At 42.7% G+C, this 25,339-nt stretch overlaps 2 protein-coding genes across 6 annotated transcripts; one reads left to right on the forward strand and one right to left on the reverse strand.

The window, feature by feature from the left end:
- Positions 1-7,730: 7,730 nt before the first annotated feature.
- On the forward strand, positions 7,731-8,952 carry LOC120104562 (momilactone A synthase-like). Its single transcript, XM_089926607.1, has 2 exons — positions 7,731-7,791; positions 8,159-8,952. The coding sequence occupies exons 1-2, from the start codon at positions 7,731-7,733 to the stop codon at positions 8,950-8,952; spliced, it is 855 nt and encodes a 284-aa protein (XP_089782733.1).
- LOC103718889 (mRNA-decapping enzyme-like protein) lies at positions 8,908-24,787 on the reverse strand. Of its 5 annotated transcripts, none has more exons than XM_088708227.2 (8): positions 24,322-24,714; positions 24,185-24,225; positions 23,856-23,905; positions 22,106-22,250; positions 20,980-21,036; positions 15,345-15,474; positions 14,644-15,111; positions 8,908-9,069 (listed from the first exon to the last, which is right to left on the reverse strand). In XM_088708227.2, the coding sequence occupies exons 1-8, from the start codon at positions 24,478-24,480 to the stop codon at positions 9,028-9,030; spliced, it is 1,092 nt and encodes a 363-aa protein (XP_088564353.2). In that variant the 5' UTR covers positions 24,481-24,714; the 3' UTR covers positions 8,908-9,027. The 5 variants fall into 5 exon arrangements, with proteins under 5 accessions (XP_088564353.2, XP_088564350.2, XP_088564351.2 ...); XM_088708224.2 differs by lacking the exon at positions 8,908-9,069 and adding an exon at positions 9,613-9,853; XM_088708225.2 differs by lacking the exon at positions 8,908-9,069 and adding an exon at positions 9,613-9,853 and having other exon boundaries at positions 15,345-15,471; positions 24,322-24,690.
- Between the last annotated feature and the right edge of the window lie 552 nt (positions 24,788-25,339).

Raw genomic sequence — 25,339 nt, forward strand, 5'->3', positions numbered from 1 at the left:
GAATGTCGTGCAACATAAGAGGCGACCCAGTCTGCCACACTGTTCGCCTCCCGGAACACATGTGCTGCCTCGAAGTCATCCATCTCCAGGGCCAACCTACGGGTCTCCCGAATGAGAGGATGTCCATCTCCATATCTGTCCGCACCCTGGATCCAGTCGATCACTATAGAGGAGTCCCCCTCGAGGTGCACCCGCCTAGCGCCAAGCACCCGCCTCGCATAGGACACCCCCTCCCAAGCTGCCCGTAGCTCAGCTCCCACTACTGTGAGCCCAGGCGTATATCGGCCACCCGCCACAACCAGCCGTCCAAGGTGATCTCTAATGACAAATCCAACCCCGCCGGACCTGCCCTCTAATGCAACACTACCATCAAAACTCACCTTGAGATAGCCGGGGGGTGGGGGCACCCAAGAAGCAAACACAAACCTGGGCGCTAGAACAGCACAATGAGTACCCCAGATGTCCCTGGCCGTCCCGGAAGGACACAAGTCGAGGCTGGAAGAAACCTCCCCAGCCTGAAGTACAGCTCTGTCCACCACCATCCTCGCCGTGAGCCTCCTGCCCTCAAACAAACGTGCATTCCGATCCAACCAAATATGGTAGGCCAGATATGCTCTAAGTATACCCACCTGGGCGAACCTAAGGCTCCGCATGGAAGCCCGCAGCAACTGTAACAGATCCTGTACCGACTCCACTGAACTAGGAAGAGGAACAGGTGACCTCGTCCATATCTCCCTAGCCCTGGGACACTGCAGGAGGACATGCTCAATAGTCTCCACAACATCAGTGCACAACGCACAAAACTGGGGAATCCGCACTCCCCGCCTGACTAGCACGCTTCTGGTAGGTAGGCAACCCCAGGCCACCTTCCAGATAAAAAGTGCCACCCGCGGATGGATACGCATCCTCCAAATCCACCCCCCCTCAATCTGCCTGACTGGCTCCCCACTGAAAAGTACCATAAGATCCCTAGCCCGCACCTGTGACCGCCCCGATGGTACCCAAATCAACCTATCAGACCCCCCTCTGGAGGGTACCGGAATAGCCAAGATCATCTCTGCCAGCTACTCCCCAAACACCTCTCGGACCAACCCCTCCCTCCACCTACCCTCATCTGGGAACATCAGGTCGCTGACCCTGCGTCCGGCTAAGCGTCCGGAGTCCACCATGGTAGGCAAGCGGCTGATCGGCTGCGCAGTCACCCAACAGTCCTCCAGCACATCAATCGAGCATCCATCGCCAACAGCCCATCTGATCTCCGACAGTACCGCCCCCGCTCTGGCACACATCTCCCTCCACACTGGAGAGTGGTGACGGGCTGCTCTCCCTCCAGGAATCAAAGCTCCATACTTAGCCCTCAACAGCGAGGACCACATGCAATCAGGCTCCATAACAAATCTAGCGACATGTCGCGCCGCTAAAGCCTCCCGCCTCACCAACAAAGACTGTACCCCTAAACCACCCCTCCTTGTCGACTGACACACCACCTCCCATGCCAGCAAATGAATGCCATCTCTACCATCCTGCCTCCCCCAGATAAAACTCCTGAAGAGCTGCTCAATGGTCCTCAGAACCGCCACCGGGATGAATGAAGTAGAAAGTAAATAGGTAGGGATCGAGGAAAGGACTGACCGAACCAGCGTGATCCTCCCCATCATGGATAGTGAGTGCCTCTGCCAACCCTCCACCCTCTGCCGGATGCTAGCCTCCAGAAAAGTACAATCCCTGCCGCGAAGCCGCCGACCAGACAGCGGAACCCCCAGATACCTCAATAAGCCATCCTGCTCTGTCACCCCCAAAATCTCCATGATAGGGTTCTTCTCCTCTATTCTGGTCAACGGGCTGAAGCAGACTGCAGATTTCGATAAATTAACCCGTTGACCTGAAATAGCACAGTAGTCTCGTAGAACCCTACCCAGCACTCGGGCGTCCTGTCGTGTCGACCGGGCCAGTAGCAAAAGATCATCCGCAAACAGCAGGTGAGAGATCGAGGGAGCATCCACTGCCGGTCTGTAAGCATCCAGCTCCTGAGAAGATACAGCCTGATGCAAGAATCTGGATAAGGCATCCGCGCAAATAATAAACAATAGGGGAGAAAGCGGGCATCCCTGTCGCAAACCTCCTGACGACACAAAGAAGCGGGAGGGTGTGCCATTCACCAAGATGGCGAAAGAAGGAGCCCTGACACAGCCCATAACCCACTGAATCCAAATCTCCGGGAAGCCAAACACCTGCAGAGACTGGTGGACAAAGTCCCACCGCATCCTATCATAGGCCCTCTCCATATCGAGCTTGACCCCCATCAAGCTCCTCCTCATCGGGGCCCTCCCCAGATCGAACATGAACTCCTGAGCTATCAATACATTATCGGAGATACTCCGACCACCTATGAAAGCACCCTGCTCCAAACTAATCAATCTCGGGAGTAAGTCCCTCATCCTGACAGCAAGAATCTTCGCCGTAGCCTTATACAAAGTGGAACATAAGCTGATCGGTCGAAAGTGGCCCGGCTCAGTAGCATCCTGCCGCTTCGGAATCAAGGTGACGAAGGTCCTCTGCCAGTCCGGTGACATCACAGCTGTGGTAAAGAACTGCTGTATGGCCGTCGTCACATCCTGTCCCACTACCATCCAGTACCTCCGGAAGAACAACGGTGGAAAACCATCTGGCCCTGGTGCCTTCTCCCCCTCAAGGGACCACACTACCGCCCTAATCTCCTCCTCTGATACCGGTCTAATCAGTGCCTCTGTCTCCTCCTCCGACACCCTCACAGTAGGCATCGGCATCTCCACTCGACACCCCCCATCCAACGGCTCCGTCCACCTCACTCTAAAGAAAGTCTCCATAATCCTTCGGATCGTGTCCGGGTCCTCCGACAGCTGCCCATCCTCACTCCTGATGACTCTGATCCTGTTCTGATTCCTTCTGATCACTGTCGCCTGATGAAAAAATCTAGTGTTCCGATCTCCCTCCAAGATCCACTGGACCCTGGACTTCTGTCTCCATAATGTATCCTGCTGCCTGAGTAAGGAATCATGCAAGGCCAAGTGCGATCTGAGCTCCCCCATCTCCTCCTCCGATAACCCTCCCATCTGAACCTCCTGAGACTGTAATCTGTCGATAGCCGCCTCCTCCTCCTCTGTTCTCCTGAAAATGTTCCCCACCTCCTCACGGTTCCACCTACGCAACCGTCTCCTGGTCAACTCCAACCTCCTGGACACCCGATACATAGCATCACCCCTCACTGGGGTACTCCATGCCTCCCGCACCATATCCCAGGACCGTGGGTAGCATAGCCAAAACTTCTCAAATCTAAAGGGGGATCGAACAGGGATGTGTACCTCCGTGCAAACCAACAGTGGACTATGATCCGAAGCTATCCTCGGCAGATGTCAGACATGATGATCAGGAAAACTCTGGATCCACCCAGCTGTTGCACATGCTCTGTCTAGTCTCTCCCACACACGTGCCCGTCCCTGCTGATTATTGCACCATGTGTACCTAGGGCCCGTGAATCCCAAATCTATCAGACCATTGGATGAAAGAAAGTCCTGAAACTCCTTAATCTTCTTTTCATGGGAGAAAGGTTTACCCCCCATCTTATCCTGAGGATCAACAATGCAATTGAAATCACCTGCCACCATCATAGGATAACCCTGACTAATCATCTATGAAACCTCCTCCCACAGAGTCCTCCTCACCCTATAATCCGTGCTTGCATATACCGCTGACAATACCCAAGGGCTACGATTGTCCTCTGAGATCACCATAATCACCTCCTGATTGCAGACATTGAAACAATCCAATCGACACCGTCCTTGTCCCCAAGTAACAATAATGCCTCCTGACAAACCTTGGGATTCCACAGCATAGAACCTCCAAGATCTCGGAATCGCCCTTCTGGCCTTCTGTAAACTGCCTCCCGAAAGCCGGGTCTCAAATAATACACAAATATCCGGATTGTGCTGCTGCACCATCCTGCGAAAAGCCGGGGCAAAGGATGGTTTCCCCGCACCACGACAATTCCACAAAAGATCTTCATAAATCATCGGATGAGACCGCACAGCCCGCATCCCCCGAGCTGTTGCTGCCACCTGTGTCCACAACCATACCCTCTTCAACACCTTGAGCTTCCCTATTCACTCCCTTCGCCACAGCCATCATTTGGAAGAGTATTTGCTGATGCTGCCCATCACTGTTCCCTTGTGCCATAGAGTCCACAGTGCTCATGGAACCCGTGCCACCAACCCCAGACTCCCCAAACTCCTTCCCACAAGCATCCGGCTTGATCCCTTCCATCAATTCAACCAACTTCCCCTTCCCCTTGTTTTGAACTGCGGAACAGGGACTGTTCAGCCGTGCCAAATGGCACGAAGTGGAAACAGGGGCTGAAGAGCTAACCTGCTTTCCCCGACCAGAGCCGAGACCACCATCCCCATCGGACCGCCGCCCCGTCGCCTCCGCCGAACACAGCCCGAGAGTCGCCGCCGGAACTTGCTCCGACAGTCCCGTCGTCACCGATAGGGCTCGGAACAACCGCCGTCCGTGGGGTTCCTCCACCCCTTGCCGTGAAACGCCTCCACCTGGCACGACCGGAGGTCGCCCGTGCGCCGGCGCGAGGGGCGGTGGCGAGCTCTTGCTCCGCCGACGAAGCACCGGACGTCCGCCCTTCACAAAGGGAGGCATCCTCCCTCCTTTCGGCTTCAGATGGCCATCAATCAAACCCTCCACAGTATGAATTCCGGTCATGCTCCTGGACCGCTTCAGCGGGCTCAGGCCCGGCCCACCACGGCGAAGCCCATCACTAGGACTGGGCCTCACCTCGCTCCGGCCCAGATCAGGAACGGACCGGCTTGAGTCAGACCCAGCCCCTGACTCGGTTTCCACCTCGGATCGCGGACCGAGTTGACTCGTTTCCCCCATCGTCCCGCCCGCGCTTGCCACCGAGACGTCCTTCTCCGGCGTTCTCCGGCGAGCCACCTTAGACGGCTTCTGCCAGCCCTCAAGGTCCATCGGGGAAGCCGCCGTTGCCTGAGTGTCTCCTGTCGTTCCAGGACTCGGAGGGGAGCTAACCGGCTTCTTCCTCACACCGCTGCCCGGTGCCTCCTTCTTCCGAGAAGCCCTCAAGGACGGACCAATGCGATTTGTCACTAGCCATGGTCCATAGAGGCCTTCCACCCCTGGTCGCTTACCATCCTCGGAAGGCTTCCCCCTAGCACCCCCATCAGATCCGGAAGCCTCCATCATCGAGTCCACACCCACCGCCGTCGAGGAAGAGGACTCACAAGCCGCCGCTGGGTGCCCTAGCCGCCCACATTTGGGACATGGAACTGGCAGGTTTTCATAAACGAAACCCTGCCAGAACTTTGTCTCTCTGCCCGCGGATCTTCCTAGCACCATCGTCCCCGGCTTGAGAGGAGCCGACGCATCCACCACCACCTTTACCCTCGCAAAACCAAACCGGCGCCTCTTCTCCGTGCATTCATCCAAAACCAGAGGATTTCCCGCCTGCGCCGCGATTCTGAATATCGTCTCCTTCTTCCAATAGTCGAGCGGCAGCCCCGGTAGCCGGATCCAAACTACCACCCGCCCGACGCCCTCAGTGCCCGGAATAAAATTAGGACGCCACCTCTCCATAGCGTGCAGTTGACCGGCCACCATCCATGGGCCGTTCGCCATTGCAGCCTCCCGGTCAGCTTCGTTGGCAAATCTGATGGCAATGACTCCATCAACCAACGAGAAGCATCCGACGTCGTAGTCCAGCTTTCCCACCCGTCGGACCTCCTTCGCCACCCAGTCCGCCGGAATGAACCTCCCCACGCTCCTTACCAGAACCGTGGAGCTGCGCCACTCCGACCGCATCTCCTCCAGCTCCTCTTCCGGAATCTCGACCGCCTCCGAAAACCTCTCCTGCAACGCCTCCAACTCCCGGGGAGAAATGCGATGATTGGTCCACGCTGTTGATTGCCCCGGAGCTCCTTTCGCCACCTCCGCCCACGACCGGGGCCTGACCGAACTCCTCGAAGCATCATTCCTCGGAACTCCGGCCACCCCCTGCACCGGCGACGACGACGTCCTAGCTCCAGGTTCGGCCATTTCACCTAGCCAGCACCCATTCGACGAAATTCTCCACTGATCTCCCCCCTCAGCCCGAATCTCAAAGCTCCCTCACTAACTCACCGATAGGGCACGAAAGCCGTATCTGCTGAGCTCGCTAGCTCTTTCTCTTTGGGACCAGTTGCACCATCACAATTTTGCCGATGCCTCCCATGCTCACTCCGACAAAAATACAAGAATTTTTTTTTTTTTTTCCATCCCCACCAATCTCCCATATCACAATACTCTCTTTAAAATCGACTCTTCTTCCACACACCTGGCATATGCTTAACAGTGAAGCAGATCCACCATCCCCTTGTCTCCATGGGGCTGAACTCTGTTGAGCAAATCTACCACTTCTCCCTCGCTCTTTTCTTGAGAAATACATAGATTGACCTCTCAAGATTTGTAAGAACACAGCTAGCACTCAAGATGATTTCAGTCCTCCATAACAAGTACTTGAACATTAAATCACTTCTCGAGATGCTTCAGCTATAGATTTTTGAGATCTATATGAAGTCCAATCCAATAATTGCCATTACGAAAGAGAAAAGACGGATCATCGTGGGAGCACCTCTCAAGTTCCCATCACACAACAGTCGATTCATGCCCTAATTGCATACAGAGATGTTTCTCTTTAGTTGGTACACTTTACCACTAAAATAAATTTATTGTGAGATAGAATAAGATCATAGAATACTATCTTAATTTCATTTGATTTCTTTCTCTGCATTATATCCTTTGTGAATGAGATGCATAAAAACAAAGTGCTTATTAGGGCTGCCAAATAAATATTTTCAGATGCAACCGGCTTCTTCAGCAAATAACCCCATCATGATCCCAAATAAATACAGACATGCTCCTACATCAACATCCTATATTATTTTCAAGCCCCTTGAACATTTGCAGAGCACCAGTTCGGTGGAGTTGGCAAGAGGATTAAAATAGCAAAGAAGAAATAAATTAGTGGAAGTGTAGATAGAAGCCATTCACGCAGTTCAACCCAAATATAATGAGAATCAAGCATAAATACTGAAAAACAGGGTGATAACCAAAAGAGGGATCATACATAAAACCAGAAATGGTGACATGTCACTCAAAAACTAATTAAATATTTTCTCTATTTCCATTCCCGAGCGATTGAATGCAACGATGCCTGAACCTGATGCAAACCTTCGTTAATAATTTAGAAGATTCAGAAATCATCAGAAGCGGACGCTCATTAGAGACAAGGATATCTTGACCCTCTCCCATATATATGCGAAGTCATCTCTATGCAGGCACACAGTCACTCTCTACCTGCTCACAGTTAGTATCCATATGCACACAGTCAGGGGCGGCTCAACCCTTAGGCAACTGAGGCGGTCGCCTAAGGCCCCAGCCCAAAGAAGGCCCACCGTAGAAAATGCCTCAAAGATAAAATGAAAAAAAAAAAGCCCCTTGTGAATTCGCCTTAGGCCGGCCCACTGTAGAAAAGGCCTCAAAGACAAAATGGCCTTAGGCCTCCAAATACATTGGGCCACTCCTGCACACAGTTACCATCCTCCATCACACAGTTAGTACCTACATGCAATTTGGTTCCAGGGGGTACTCTGCATTCGGCTCATCCCATGCTAATGATTCTGACCTTGGAAATGAGGAAGCCCCTATCATCCTGCGTACCAAGATCCGTGGACACGGAACGAGAGTTCGAAGGTCTTTTTCTTATCCTTTTTACATAACATTTCGTATGATAGAAATTCAGGTAAGTTTATGACAGTAGCTATTTTACAATAACGAGAACATATGAAGAAGTGTCAAGTGCATCCATATATGTCATTAAATCAAAATAAACAACCGTAAATGCAAGTGGCAAACTTTTGCCAGAGGTGGGTACGTAGAGGGAGGTGAATTCCTCAATCAAAAACAGAGCCAGCACCTACGTGGAAGAAGCCTCTACCCTCGTCTCTCTCATCTACTCCTTCCACCAAGAGACCCGCGATGGGAAGCGCCGGCGTCCTCTCTTCAGTCGCAAGAAGGTAAAGGCATCGCGCAACTTGACCAATGCTTATCATGCATTAAGCTGAGCTTGAAGGCAAGGTGGCAGTCATCACCGGCGGCGCAAGTGGCATCGGCAAAGCCACCGCCAAACTCTTTGCCCGCTGCGGTGCCCGGGTCGTGATTGCCGACGTCCAAGATGACAAGGGCCATGATCTCTGCCGCGACCTCGGCCCCAACGTCGTCTCCTACGTCCACTGCGATGTCATCGACGAATCTCATGTCCGAGAAGCGGTCGACTCCACCATGTCACGCCATGGCAAGCTCGACATCATGTTCAACAACGCCGGCATCTTCGGCTCGCCAGGCATGCAGATCCTGGAGACCGACAAGGCCAACTTCGAGAAGGTGGTGGGGGTCAACTTGGTGGGTTGCTACCTGGGGACGAAGCAAGCGGCACGGGTGATGATCCCTGCACGCCAGGGCAGCATCGTGATGACCGCGAGCGTCGCAGGGGTGATAGGGGCCATAACGCCGCATGCATACACTTGCTCGAAGCACGCCGTGGTGGTTCTGATGAGGGGCGCAGCGGTGGAGCTCGGGCAGTTCGGGATCCGTGTGAACTGCGTGTCGCCTGATTTGGTTGCCACGCCGCTGGCGTCCAAGGCGTTTTCTAGGGACGAGGAGAAGCTGGAGGAGTTCGCGGAAGAGCACGCCGTTCTCAAAGGGAAGACGCTCAAGGCGGAAGACGTGGCGGAGGCGGTGGCGTATCTGGGGAGCGATGAGGCCGGGTACGTGAGCGGGCTCAACCTTCTGGTGGATGGGGCCTTCACAAAGACCAATACGGCACTTGGGTTGCACTTGTACTCGGATCTGTGATGATCCAGGTCTGCTTGCTTTCCTGGGGTTGCTGCTTGCCTGGCTACATGGATGGCAATCTCTGGTTCAATAAGGTCATCCGCTAGTCTGCTTTCTGTTTTGAGTCCAGTATGTTTGCTCCGTAGAGTGCGACCATCTAAATAATGTTGGATTTTAAAGACACCATGCAGAAGATTAAAACACAAAAAATCATAGATCAACCCATAAAGATTGAAGCATACCTTACAAGCCCTGAGCAGCTATTGATGATCGTTGCTACCATGGATATGCCAAAACATAAATAGGACTGTGCCTATGCTAGCATGTCTTTAATCCCATATTAGATCGATCTTGCACATATTTATACAGAGCCAACAAGTCTAAATAACTCCATCTTAGCTAGGTTTTTTTTGGATGAGATCCCGCATCTGGGAGCTTTGGAAGGAGCGTGATGCTTGAATCCTCAACAATGAGTCCAATGATCATGCTAAGATCATTAAGCACATTGCGAACTTCCAACATCAAACCTCACAGCTCCAAGCAAAAAGTTCTCAAGATTTGCTGTTGTTTGAACTATGATAGTTTCCTAAAACATCTTAGCATCTTTGCGTGTTCCATTTGTTACTCTCTTATCTCGTTAAAATCGCCGTCTCCTCCAGCTCTGTGTATTATTCTCTTTCATCATCTCAATAAATCCAGGTGGGCCTGAAGCCATCCTATTTCCGAGGACAGGAAACGGCAGTGTAAATTGCCTGGCGGCAGTTAGGAGCCATCATTGAAGCAAGGTTTAGATGATCCATGCTACCTGTTTTATCACCTAGATATAATCGCATATCCATGGACACCCAGATATAATCGCATATCCATGGATGCAAGCAGCAGCAATTATTTGTTTTAATTTGAAGGTATGACAACGATTCCCCTGCACAACAAAGCAAAGCACTAAACCATTTATCCCAGCTTATGGATTGTCTTCCGCGAATATTCCAAAAACCCTTCGTTTTACAGAATCTATTCATGAATTTGTTGAATGAATGGCTGGTTCACATCTTACCCTCGGTAAAAGAGTGGAAAATAAGGATGATTTCTTAGCTTCATTTTCAGTATTGCAATTCACCAGTAAGTTCTCTAAATGCAAATGCTGGCAGAAACCAAGATCCAAAGCCAAAAGCATCCGAGCAGTCTTTTCTTCCCATGACAGTATAATTTTCTGTTGGCAACTTAGCAACTTATAAAGAATTTTCTGTCGATCATGTAAACTGCAAATCTCCATCAGTGCAAGAGATTGAGATGGACTTGTTATAAAGCATCACGCACTAAAATTATTTTTATTGCTACTAAATCTTTCTATGAACTACAAGAATTATGAAGTTAAAGTACCCCCATGCGAGCACGAGATTGGCTGCTGTTGAGTAAGAAACTATAGATGGCCGGTTCAGGACTCCATGATTTTTGAGGTTCCCATGTAGCAAACAAACTTGCCGTATTTTTACATTCAGAAAATTTCTTAAACTAAATCACACCTTTCAGTCCTACCATTGGCAAATAAGAAAAAGCTCACGTACAAAAGATTTCCATGACTAGCTACGATGATTTACAACCGCCCATTTTAAAAGCACATAACTAAAAGGCTGCATGATCAGAAGAGCACTCAACCACCTATCATGAATAATATGCATTCAGCATCTCCTGGTACACCATATCGATGAATTGGTTATTCTGTAACAAAAAAACATCCAGATTATCTTTACCGCTGCATCATGCAGATTATCTTTACTGCTTCATCATGCAGATTCAAAAAGGTGGTGTGGAAAAAAATAAACCAAAACTACCGCAAAAATAGTATCTAAATCACTGAGCTAGAATACACATGATTCACAAATCACCTAAGGAGGCAACATGAAACTCATTCAGTCAAGTATTACTAAAGGTGGAGGGAGGCCCAAAACACTGCACCCCAAGCCAATTACAAAACAGAAAATGTCAAGCAGGCGAATATCCTTTTTTTTTAATGAAGCCAGGCAGGTGAATCTCATCAGACAAGGCATTATGTAAATTAAAAATGATGAGCTGGGAGCATTATGATAACATACTAAATATCAAAATGAAGACTAGCTTTGATGAGAACAGAGATGCAGAAAGCATTAAGATGCGAGCGGACTGAAAGAAGGATCAGAGGAAATTAGATGATGGAGGAGACTCAAGGATTGAAAAGAGAAAAGTATAGTACCATCAGCAGGAAAAGAAAAAGATGCAGAAAGGAAGAAAAGAAGTATTAAATTTAAGGAGAACGAAGAAAGAAGCATATAAGAAGACAATGGAAAAAAAAAGGGGATTTTTTGCATGTATACCCTCTTCAATATACGAAATTGCATGAATGCCCTCGTAAAATTACTATTTGCACGTATATTCTTCTTTTTTTTCTTTTTTTATATGAACCCGTACCATCTAACACCGTTAAAAAAATAAACGGATTAAAACTAAAATGATTGAAATATGCTTATGAGTAGATATGCAAAAAAAGTTATAAGGGTATACATGCAAATAATAACTTTATGAGGGTATACATGCAATTTCTCATATTTAGAAAAGTATATATTCAAAAAATCTATTAAAAAAAGATCAAAACTCGGTTGGAACTTGCTCAGTCTTGTATGATTCGGTTGGATCGACAAGTCAAAAAAAGATTGAGCAATATTGTCAATTTTCTTTTTTAAAATCATGACTCGGTCAAATTAGAATATTAGGTGATCATTTTGGTAATGTTATTGTCCATTTGATTTTAATATAATTATCATTATTGAATCTATAATATCTATATATTCTTCATTATTTTTAAAAGATTAAAGCATATCAAATTTAATTAATTATAGATGCTTAGATTAGTAAAATATTTTTTTAGTGATTTGTAAATATTTAGTTATTGTTTGTTTTTTAGGTGATAATTTTGTAAAAGCAGCATAATTTATTCTATAAGAATTGATATTAACATGAGATCATGTGACATAATAATATTAATCATTTTTTGCCACCTTTTTTTAATTAAAAATAACTGAATTATCTTTACTAAATTTTGATCATTTTTTATTGAACTTTTTTAGGTGTATACCCTCCTAAATATGCGTAATTGCATGAATACCCTTGCAAAGTTGCTATTTGCATGTGTATCCTTATAAAATTTTCTTTTTGTGTGTCTACCTGTAAGGATATTTCAGTCATTTCAAATTTAAATCGTTTATTTTTTAACGATGTTAGATGGTATGGATATATATATAAAAAAAAAAGGAAAAAAGTGTATAGAAGCAAAATAAGTATTTTATGAGGGTAGATATACAAATAGCAATTTTACGAGGGTATTCATACAATTTTGTATATTTTGGAGGGTATAAATGCAAAAAACTCAAAAAAAACACCTCTGTTACTGAAGAATGAGAAAAAACAGGAGACGTAAAAAAGAAAACGACGAATTGAAGAGAAGGAACAGAGAAGAGGCAATTGGGTTCACAGGTTTAGAGTGTTGACTAGTATGAGCGAATGAAAGAGACAGACAGTAGGTGCCTAGGATTTATACATAAAAAAGGAAGAAAAAGAATGGGTGAAAAAGGAATTAAATAAGGGAAAGACCAATAGGATTGTAGGGTTTATAGGTCATATTAGTGGATGAACAAAGTTTTTGCTGGCAACCTAGGGTTTAGAAAAAACTGAGGGTCAAACAGAAAGTTGGCTGTATTTACTTGCATACGACCAACTAAGTTCCCAAAGCCGAGCCCTCTTAAGTGTTAAATCAGGTTTAAATGGCTAAATGGAGTAATGGACTGTTTAAAGAGTCTAAAAATTTCCGAGCTTGAAAAACTGGAAAGAAGCAATAACTTATTTTCATATATAAACAAAGAAAGCATCATTATCATTAAAATATGCATAAGAGTTATAACAGCAACAGTGCTCATCATTCAGTATATAGGAGAATGTATGAATGCACTCCTTATTTTCTAAATGTGCATTCTCTCCGTACTTCTATGCAATATGTTGTATATGAATGACTCCAAATTTCAGTCGACTGGAGCCTAATTACCTCTATATGAAATAGACTAAAATCTAGTCAACATAGGAGAATTTACAAATGCAATTGTTATTTTCTGTGAGTGCGTTTTCTACTATGTTATCTTATGAATAACTCCAAATCCGGTCAACCGGAGCCCAGTTCACCTCTATGAGGCAGACTAGGTCAACAGGATTAGGTCAGATCTAGTTAGGTGAAATCGAAATATGGGGTTTCAACATCAAGATCTGAGCAATCAAATGTGATCTACTATCTCCAAATTGCTTATACATCAAAAATTGCGTAATCTGGAGATCTCTAGCATGTGCAACTAGTAGTCAAAGTGGACATTATACTGTGTTAAGAAAAATTTTCATTTCTGACCATCTGTTGCCTAGGCTAGGGCTCTCTAAATTATATGATCTTTAGTTTGTAAGCAATTTAGAGATAGTAGATCACACTCAACAACTTGGATCATCGTTGTCGGACCCCTAACTTCTGATTTTACCTGACAAGATCTAACTACAAATCAGGTAAGCCGGAGCCTAGTTCATCTCTATATGAGGTAGAATATGATCTAGTCCACCAAATCTGAAGTCAGATCCAGTCATGTGAAATGGAGGATAAGTCTATGAGAAACATATAGAAGTATTTAAGTTGCAAATTTAAGAAGAAAGCAGTTTTATATAAAGATACAACACTTGTCAGGAACTAAGGACACAGAAGACGTGATGTGGCAAGAGATTCCTTCTTCCTCTCCTATTCTTCCTCCACCTTTTCTGATATTTTTTACCCTTGGAATGGCTGAACTCTAGATCAAGAAGTATCTCATTATCTCCTTCCTTCTCTCCAATTATAAATATAGCACTTTTATACAAGGGGAAGGAGATAACAGATCCAGTGATCTCAATCCCTTAATTATCATTAATAACTAATCCCTTGACTTGCATAAATATGCTATAGGAATCTCATCATAATGGAAATATTAGGTTCATTAATGGAAGAGGGACTAGCAGAATTCAAGGCCCTCTTCAGTTTGGCTAAAGCAGAATAAGAGGAATTAATTAAGTTCATTCTATTACTCTTCCAAACACACTCTTGTGGCCCACCTTTTACCAGGGGCATAATATGCATTTGAAAAGTTGATAGCCCCATATTTGTCCACACAATCTGAATAACCCAGAGTAAAGATATTCCACCAAAAAGGCAGAATGACTTTACTCGCTGTTAAAGCAGGTTACAAGTACATCTATTCCATGCTAACCTGTTTGTTTAGGGCTATATCCTTTCACTAGCAAACGGGGAGCTAGCAAAGAGAGGCTAAGAGAAGACAACATAATACGAATACATAATCAGATTTCTCATGCACATGCATATAAGTACACATCCAAACATTCAGATGCCTATTTTGAACAACCTTAGATGGTGGCCATGCTGTAAGTGCTTTTCCTGACTCCAGGACCTTTCCCGATTTAGGAACTCAAATTTCTAACAAGGTCATGTCCCAGTCATTTCCAGGAATAGGATAGCTCTACTTAAATTATGCTCACCTCCCATCCTCAAAAAATAGATCATTACAAGAAAAGCAATAAGCAGCAATACTAATGTGACTAGACTAACATTATCAGAATTGGATAAATAAATGGAGAAAGCATAGAACCAGGAAATATTACCTGCACAAGCCTCAGTAATGCATCATGGACTTTGTCTCTTGTAATAACTGGGTCATAGTTTGGAGATGGGGTGAGTGATGAAGGGGGAGCAGGGGGTGGAAAGGGTTGAAGTAATGGTGTACCATATGGCCGTTGCATGGTAACAGGAGGATGAAGTGGTGGGGCAGTTGGAATGGAAGATGAAATTGGTGGCATCATCAATGCAGAAGAAGATGGTGCAGGTGAAAAAAATGAAGGTTTAACAAGATTTGTAACATGAGTGCTACTGCCACTGCTAGATTCATGTGCTGCATCAAGAAGGGGCATCACAGGAGTGGATGAAGTTGGCAGAGTAGGGGTGGACTGAATTGTTGGCAATGGGGATGGAGTAACACTTGGTGTGTGAGAAGATACATGGATAGGTGCAGAAGGTTGGTGTGGTTGTGCAGGAATTGCTGCATTTGATACATTTCCAATATTCATAGCTGCCTGCAAAACATAACAATTCCATGTCAAGGATAATAAAAATCAAATTATAACTCAATGTGCACTGGTTCTGAAAATAATAACTACTGCAAGCAATAGAACTTTCTGGAATGAGTAAAATTGCCCTTACATTAAGACAAAAAGGGGATTTAAAAAGAGAAACAAAAAGAAAAAATAAAAATATGCAACGGCAGCACAAAACAAGACAAGGAACTGTTTACAAGAAGGGTACATACACTGAAGAAGTTCACAAACAAATCATCAGGAACATCCGGAACTGGTGTGGCGGCAGACGATGTTGGTGGCTCTAGAGGACCTTCAATGACAGACAAACTAGGAACAGCTTCCAGTTCCTCAAACTCACTACTGCAAATGCAGAGGAATAAAATCAAATCCCAAGAGAACTTATTTGCAGAAGTCAAAATCAGGGATTTACAAGAGATTAGATATAGCAATTATATGTGCTTTTATTTGTATATCTGCATGTGTGCACATGGTGTGGATGTGCCCATGCCTATGTGCATGCATAATTTGTATGGTTATGTGTAAGATAGGTTGCAACCAGTAAAAAATATTCTATACGATGCATGGGAACAAGAAGTGAACTTAGTGAAGGGTTGTTTCCAAGAAAGAAATTAGGCTTCATTACAAACATGAAAACTTAATTAGGTATTAAAAACTAATGAAACTGTCAGTCATCTCGCACCAGCTCTTTGTTTTCAGTAATGTGGCATTCAAAAGGCAACCCTCCCCAAAGTGATGGATCTCCTAAAAGTGAAGCTAGTATTACATGAAGTGTCACAAATATAGCAAAGTGAAATCAAGGGAAAGTCGGACAGACATGCAACACGCAAATCCCATCCTTCTCAAGCTCACCCTAGCAAGGAATTAGCCATTTCATTAGCATTTTTTTCACCAAACAGGAAATTCCACATATGAAAGACCACATTTATCATTATCAACCATCTGATTTTAAATATGGCAAGAAACTAACATTCTTACCAGCAAGAAACTAACATTCTTACCAGCATCTCTAGAAACATAAGGAAATAGATCCTGTATTTGAATTGTTTTTGGAAGCTACATTTCAACTTTCAAGGAATGCCTTTGCACCCCCACTCGTGCAACAACATCACAATCATCGTTCATGCAAGTTATTAAACATGATCACACCTGAAGGTTGGAGTTTGGTGGTCGTAACATTGGTATTAAACTGACAATTACCCATGCAGAACCTTTTTCTACAACTGTGCTTCATAAATATTGCCATCCTAAACCTTCATATTGTTGTACATGTGATTTGAAATTCTTGTAGAGAATTGTAGTTTTAAGTTCAGTGTATGATTTCTCATGCCAATAGAATAAACCAATACCAATGAAGCAACAAGTTGTTAACCTACTAATTTAAGAAACCTGTTTTTATCACATTAATGTTTAAAAAGTTTTTAAGGAGGGATCCATGCTGTCAATTTAAAAACATGAAGTTTCAAGCTTCTAGATGGCTAGAAGTGCATGAATTAGAAATTTGCTCAAAAAGTTGTAGATATCGCCGCAAGTTCTATGCATAAAACATCAGGATAATCCTCACCATCAGCTGCCTCCACAGGTTGCATGGGAGTTTTTCTTGTTTTTTTTTTTCGTTTTGGCGGGCGGGCGGCGCGGGGGGAGGGGGGGAGATAGAGAAGAAGAACCAAATCAATCAAGTTGATATCTTTGAAAAGAACAAGGTTGTTATTTTAACAAGATTTAGTTAATAATTTGTGTAAGCTATTACAAGAACCTAATGAGGGACATGGTTCTTCTCTGTTTAGAATTAGTCAGTGATGTATGCCACATTTTACAATAGCATAGGCTCCAACACAACAGATTCAAAGGATTTTCCCCCATGCCATGCATTAGATGCAGCTATAATATAGCTTAAGATGTTCCCTGGGAATTTACACAGTCAAGAAACATGTTACAAACATATTACAATTCATGGTCCATGATCGCAAGTGTAGACTTGCCCTAAGTTGCAAGAACCAATTCCCCTCATCTTCTCAATAATTTGCCAAACTAGCTTGATCATGTCCTCAAAATATTCCATCATATAATCCCCATCAAAGAAATGTTTTTTCCATCTTACTCATGCCTTCCAGGATTTAGAGTGAAATGTTATTAAAAGAAAAGAAGTGAGGAGGCCTCCAACTAAAATGGCATCTCTAGGCACCAAATTTTCCCCCAGTCATCAATGAAACCTCTAATTATTAAAGGCTTTTCTCGCATTCCAGCTATGGTATTCATTGAGCTATCAATGCCTGTGCTGCATAAGCATAACAACCTAGTGCCATCCCAACTATCCAATTGGTTTTATAATCTAGCCTTTAGCAGTTGAAACTGAAGGAGAAAACATAAAAAGAAGAGAGGATGGTGAAGAGCCAATTTTGGATTTTAACTTTGCCCACCACAAGCCTACCAGCTCGACTGAAATCTAAAATAATTTCCCAACCAATCTAAAATGCTGTCCATTACTTAGAAATGAGGAGAGGTCATCTTCTTCCACACTTAAGCCTTTCTCCAATCGTACAACAATAACATCTCAGTGAGGGAAGAGCACCTAAAGAGAGTAAAACATCTTCGCTGAATATTTCATCAATTTTTATCGGTATTAGAATTCAGGTTTATTTATCTAAGTTGATCCCAACACCTTGCTTATGATAAAATGCAGCCCCTTATTGTCTCAAAAGCACAAAAGACAAGGTGCATATTCATATGATTCCTCTTTACCATTGAAGAAAAGAATATCATCCACAAATTAGAGATGAGAGAAGAGAATCAGCCCAGACAATGCTCCTGCAGAAGAAAATAATATTGTTTCCTTGATCCACATGAGGTTATGTAGTAGCATTCTTTCTATCACTATCAGTTACTTTTGCCATGCATGAAGCAAGTCTAGTAATTGCAATTTACAAATGTATCAATTTTGTCAGATTACCATTTAGAATGATGATTTCTTCCTTACACCTCATTTAAATATATAATTTTGTTTGGAGCAGTTTTTACATGTATTCAATAGGTTCAACATGATGAAATTTACATCAACCAAAACTACCACCTTTCTCAAATTTTAAGATATCATCTTCTAAATTATATACAGGAAAGCCACTTGTGTACTATCTACCCCTATCACCGTGAATCTGAACCCTACACCAACTAGTTATGAACCTATTTCTCACACCTGGCATCAACATTTTTTTGTTCAATTTTTTTTACTTCTACATATAGACAATTAAACCAGAACAATTGCCACAATACCCACTTCCTCACTGCCATTTGAAGATCTTCTAGTTCTAGATTTGCACTAGACATGCATATAAGCTGCTCAGAAAAATATACTTGAAAAAGTTCAAGTCAAATAAGTCTTATCTTTCTCAAAACATGTCACTGAGTTTCATGATTAACCAAATGTAGTATAGGATCATAATGGTCACATTACTGTTCCATTCTATTAAATGCTGGTAGATTTCATGCTATAACTACAATAGGTAGTAATTTCAAAATAGGTAAGTATAATGTAAAAAAGCTGTGTTCACCTGAGACAATGAGCAAAAAACTATCCAATTAGTTGTTGATTATAGGTAATTAAATTATTGATCAGCAACAATACCAATTTCTCTCTGTATAGAAGAACAAAAGATGGACACATTAAATGTACAATATATTGCATAGCTACAGGTATATAGTATAAGACATGGTCCACATTACAAGTATCATTTCTTGCACCTCATAAAAACGGGAGAGGATAAAATGAGACCATATACTTAGGAATAAATTTTATGACTAAGAGAAAGCAAAGAGGAAGAAATATAGTAGAATTAATCTTAAAATTCAAGTGCTTATATAAGCCATGATATAGCTGTTGCAGAAATACAATCCATCAAGTTACTTAAAATTGATAGTATTAGCTATTAGAATTTTTACTCAAAAATAATTAGACCATGCTAAAAAAGATTCTAGTTTTGCCAATCCAAGTACCATTGCCGAAACAGTGCGAACCGGGCGGTTCAAAGCAGAACCAGTGCGAACCTGACGGTTCGGAGCAGAACGGGTGCGAACCTGACGGTTCGGAGCAGAACGGGTGCGAAGCGGGCAGTTCAGAGCAAAACCGGTGCGAACCGGGCGGTTCGGAGCAAAACCGGTGCGAACCGGACGGTTCGGAGCAGAACCGGTGCGAACGGGGTAGAGAAATTAGTTCAGTCAAATTCAGAGACCACGAAGAACAATGATCAAGGTATGCTGAACCGGTACCGGAAGCCATACCAGTCGGCGACCAGACCGGTACAGCATGATCGGTACCGTCTTGGTACCGGGCCCATACCGGAAGAGCCCAGCCGGAGCCGGAGAAGGAGAAGAAAAACAGCAAGCAAGCGTGGGAGGGAGGGAGAAGAAGAGGGCCCCCACCCCCCTCGCGGCCTCCGCCGGCCCCCCGCAGCGGCTGCTACTCCCTCCGTCCCCAGCTCGCTCGCTGTTTCTCCTTTTCTTCTCCGGCTCCGGCTCGAACCGGTTTTCACGACAAAACCGTACCAGTAAGCCACCAGACTGGTCCGGTATGGGCTGGTTTAGCATACCATGATTCTGATGGTCATGGATCTAGTGGCCAGAGAGGAAGTGGAGAATATGAAACCATCATTTATGAGACAGCTACATGATAGCCTTCGATTCACCGATGAGTTTCAGTTTACACATGCTATACAGGATAGGAACCACGGTGCATGATCCGATAGAACCTACGAGGATACGATTGCATATAGGAAACGGACTCCTCGAGGTTGTTCAGGAGGACACGATGCAGTTGCAGATGACCTTGCACGAAGAATAAGATCCATAAACATATCAGATTCTGAATCGTATGTTGGATCCTATTACCCACAGCCACAAGCAGCTTATGATCCATACAGATATGGATATAAATATGGTGTTTATGAGGCATCGTCTTTCAATGCTTACTAATCCTACGCAGCCTCAAGCATTTTACAAATCGTATTTTGCTGCCGGCATATTCGAATGGTCCCTCCACAGCCGTATTATCAGCAAAAAGACCTCTCAGAGCTAGAGCATCAGTGAGAAATCCGAGACTCATTATAACCTAAAGCATGTTCCTTACAGGATGAACGTAAATGACTACAATATCGCTTAATTAGAAAGATGGACTAATATGCCTCTTGATTATGTTAATGATCTAAATATCTACGAGAGACATCGCTACTCGATGAAATTTTAGATATTGGTATATTGTACTTTAAATATATGTAATTGATTGTACCATTTTATATCTTGTAGCTCACTAATTAATTTTAGAATATTTCATGTTGCTTCTTCTAGCATGCAATATCTTACTAATCATTTTATATTTTACATCATTCTAAAACATCAAGACACATCATTTAAGATGCATCGGAATCATAAAAACATCAAAAAACATTAAGAAGCATCAAATTATACTTAAAATTATTGAAAAAATTGAAAAAAATAGTTATCATTAATTCAAACTTAAAATATAATGAAAAAAAAAATTGGCATGCCAGTTTCGAACCGGCATGCCATTGCGTACCATGTCGAATGGTACCGTACCGAACCAATATCGTACCAAACCGGCCGCTAACCGATACGGATCCCAATACCGATTCGGTGGACCTTGCATAATTTACAACATAACAACTTGAACATAATTCAGCAAAGATGTTCTACTCCAAAAAATGATATACACGGTCCAAACCAGCAGATGGACAAGATATTTATGAACACAACATGGGAAAGCAAAAGTGAAGGATGGATGACAGAACAGTATTATGACCTATTGAGCATACCAAATTTAGGAATATTGCACATTACCTTTTCGTCACAGGTACTTTAGGCTTCGGAGGGACTTTGGAATATGCATTAAGTATCCTGGACGAAAGAGAATATTTCAGTATGACGCAATATAAATTCATCATAGCTCATTCTCGTACATAATGCTAAGTTTTTAGAATATAAGGAAAAAATAAACATTAAATGAAATATGCATTTAATACCCCAAATGGAAGAGAATACTTTAGTTTGCATGATAATTATAGTTATTACATTTACAGTTAATGTAATAAGTCTAAATAAAAAGCACAATCACACAATATAGGCAATACAAAGATGATTTCTAACATCATTATCACTTAATTATACAAAATTCTAAATAAACTAAAGACCATTTGAAAAAAATTATGATAATTATCCCTGATATTATATTACCTATCATGACTCACAAAGTAAATGTAAATCGAGGTTTTAAATCTCTGGTATATTGGTCATCTCGATGAATGGCTAAGAAAGAGATGAACCGAGATCCCGATTTATCTCATCAAATAGAAAAGTAGGAAATTTGGAGGATCTAAATATTGTTTGAGACGTCAACCAATATTTTTGCAATGACATATTGAAATCATGACCTATATGATAAATTCAAGATTAAATAGTATGTTTAAGCATTAATTTCAAGATCTATTAGTCAAGAAAGCTTCTTTAAAGAAGTAAAAAATAATAATAATAAATATTAGGCACTATGAATAATATCATATTGGCCAATATTTGGGATTTTATATTAGCCACATATATATACATACATACATACATACATACATACATACATACATATATACCTATATATATATGTGTGTGTGTGTGTGTGTGTATATATATATATTATATGTATGTATGTATATATTATATGTATGTATGTATTTATGTGTGTATATATGTATATATGTATATATCTATGTACCTATATATGTATATATGTCTATATGTATATATCTATATATGCATATATATATGTGTGTGTGTGTGTGTGTGCGTATGTATATATTAGGGGTGCCTGATATGATACAAACGAAGATGTCAGCTGAGATGAAAACCCTGATGTAAATATGATAAACCAAGAATGGTCAAAAGGAAAGTTAACTTGGAAGAATTCAAAATAAATTACCTGCTAAAAAGATTTGCAATTGCTTCACAGTCTTGCGAGTTATAAAACCATATTCCATTAACTTCCTGAGCTGCATTTCGATACAATAGATATGGAACCTGGACTTCATACTCAAAGTCTCCCAATAGATCCTCCACCAGGTTATCTATTCATAAGAGAGAGTTAAATTTATATAAAAAACCTACTTCTATAGAATGATCAAAGTAGATCGCTAAAATGGGATATGCCATCCAACTGGATTTTGAAATGTTCTTTCCTCAGTCAGTTTTAAATAGATGCTTGTAAGGTCAAACAGCAAAAAACCAAAGACCTCGACTAGCAGGCCATAGAGGAAATTTTCCAATTTGCTCATCTTGTCAAACAACCAAAGACCAGTCAGTTTGGACCATCAGAGTTATTCAGTTAAAATGCATTTGTCTAAAAATGTTCTGAAATTATTCCACATCAAGATCAGCAGCATGTTTAGACATTAATGTGCAAGAACCAAACATCATTCCATAGATCAAGATGACTAAAATTTCTAATAAGTTAATCACCTTATAATGAGCAAGGGTTGAAGCAATACATGCTGGTGGCATGCCGACCTGGCACTACCTTGGTACATGCTGTAGCATGCCATGCCAAGTCATGCCAATGCTTGGTAAAACAGCGTGCCAAATGCTGGCATGCAACTGATACCATGCTTTTCCCACGTGCTGGTAAGTTTCTGGTATGATATGTATATGATGCCATGTTGTGCCATGCAACTGGCACTTAAATCTATGCAAATTCATGACAAATGAATGATTCCAACTTTCTAAAACTAGAACACTAGTAAAGATCTTGTGTTTTATATATACATAAAACCAATTAATATTACAATATTTCTTCCATCACCAGGACAACCAGATTAACAAAGCGGACAAGACTAATCGTAAGGCGCACTGAACAGAACGGAATCAGAATCTGCAAGAAGGTATATGGAAGTTTGGGTCAACTAGTATAAACATGCCAAGAAAACTGAACCCCAAGTAGTTTTTTCTGAGAATATTCTATTTGGGCTAACATAAGTGCCTCAATGTGCACAATGCAGATAGCACATAATAACACAAGGAAGCAACACTACATAATACGAGTGCAAAACTGATATTGACACTGATTGAAACGAACTGTAAAGTATAGCAGAGAGTTTCCATGCTATTATCAAGCACAATGGGGCATAAACTACTTAAACCATCTACCCTATTGTTCAAGAAGATAACCAACGTTGCATGCTTGCTAAATATTTGAAAAGTTGAGATCAAAGGAGATGGTTGTCACAATTCCTTGTAATCAAGCTGTCAAATCAGAGTAATTGGAAGATTAGGAACAGTAATTAGTTTGACTCTAACAATGTTAGTTTGACTCTAACATTACTGTAACTTATAAGACTGCTTGAACGGCCTAATCAATCTAAACTTGATTCAACCCCTGCCACAAATTAGAGAACTGCAGCAAAGTTTAAAAGTCATCTATAATTTGTATAAAATGACAAGAATCAATGTGTATGCCGGCAACTTGAGAATATATCCAAATATCTAACCAACGGACTGAGCCACGAAGCGACGGGATTGAGCGCTTTAAGCCTTTGTTTAAAAAAAACTTTAATTTTGACATCCATCTAGTTCATTAATTAGTGCGATTAAGTCACCATGCAACAATAGGTTACAGGCAAGAACAACTATCTGTAAGAGTTAATAATGATACTGACATTGAAAGTCTAGTTCTATACCTGTGTTGCGTCGATTCATGACAATGAATTGAAATCTAGGCTGTGTATTCCTGCAAAAAAAAAATATATATGCCTTATAAAGTTGGGAAAAATAACAAAGCTATGAAAATCGCGACTAAGAAGAATGGCAGAACACATACAAAAATATAATTGTAGCAGAGGGAGATACCGAAACAGCATTGTTCTTATTCTAAAAAAACAAATAAAAAAAAAAATCCTTGCTTTCCATCCATATATTAGATAAAAGAAAGGACCGAAACAAGAAATCGAAATCCAAGTAGGGACTCAAAACAACAACATAGTCGAATGCACTGAGAGAATCAAATCACCTCTTGACGACAAAGAGCGATCCTTCCACATCCTTGCGGCTCTGCAACAAATGGAGAGAAAACCCCAACCAGATGGAGAAAGAGCGAACAAAATAAAATCAAGCCAGAAGGAATCGAAAAGGAAGATTGGGGCGTACCCATTGGTTGAGCTCGATGTTGAATTCGTAGAAGGTGACATGGGCGGCGGTCATCAGGATCTCCTCCACGTAGGGATCGATCCGCTGGAGGACGGTGAGGTTGAGCAGCTTGGTGCTGTGCTGATCGAGGTTGGGCATCAGCTTTCCGTTCTGCGACATCCTCGCAGGCTCAATCCCAAACCCTAACCCCAACCCCAACCCTAATTTTCAGAGGATTAAGGGGGGTTCATCGCCGGCGAGAGGGACTCGAAAGGTTTTGATTCGCTCGAATATATAAGGTATGGAGAGTTACAGAGAGAGACAGAGGGAGGGAGGGAGGGAGGCAGAAAGGAAGGTGGGAGCGAAAGCAAGAGTAAGAAGAGAAAAGCGAAGCCTTTTATTGATGGGAGCAATGAAAATGGCGGACTTCCGAGCTCCCACGACCAACTTTGGCCTCTTGGGTCCGGGTCACGGAAATTACCTCGGTACCAACTTTCGATAATGCTTTAATCCCATTATAGCAGCTCCGCCGTTATTAACCACCGTAGCTGCTGCAACTAAGAGTGCAAATAAGTCGGATTGGCCAGTAACCTACATTTGACCTAATTCAATCTATTTTAGAGGATCCATAGGATTGAGTTGGATTCTAAAATTAAATCCATTTTTTTTTTTAGATCGGATCTGAATTTACCAAATTCCAATCCGACTCGATCCAATTTAAATCTGTAAAATTATTTGGGCCCAGAAGGGGACAAATAAGTTCTGAAGCCATGAATGAGTTGACCTGCACCGGATTCGAATCAGATCCGAATATTTTGGATTGAATCCAGATTATACGTGAATCCAACCCAACCTAAATAATCTGTTGGGTCAAAAATTGTAGCAGTGGATCGACCCGATCTTCTATTGGGTTGGATTTAGGTCCAAAAGTATGATCTAAACAAGAAATGGGATTGGGTCGAGGTCACTTGTAATCCGACCCGTTCCAACCCACTGCCCTAGCTACGATAGCCAATTTTTTAACAGATATTTGAATTGA

Source organism: Phoenix dactylifera, chromosome 12 (assembly GCF_051530095.1).
Source record: "Phoenix dactylifera cultivar Ajwa chromosome 12, Ajwa_hap1_PhDact_Kaust_v1.1, whole genome shotgun sequence".
NCBI lineage: Eukaryota > Viridiplantae > Streptophyta > Magnoliopsida > Arecales > Arecaceae > Phoenix > Phoenix dactylifera.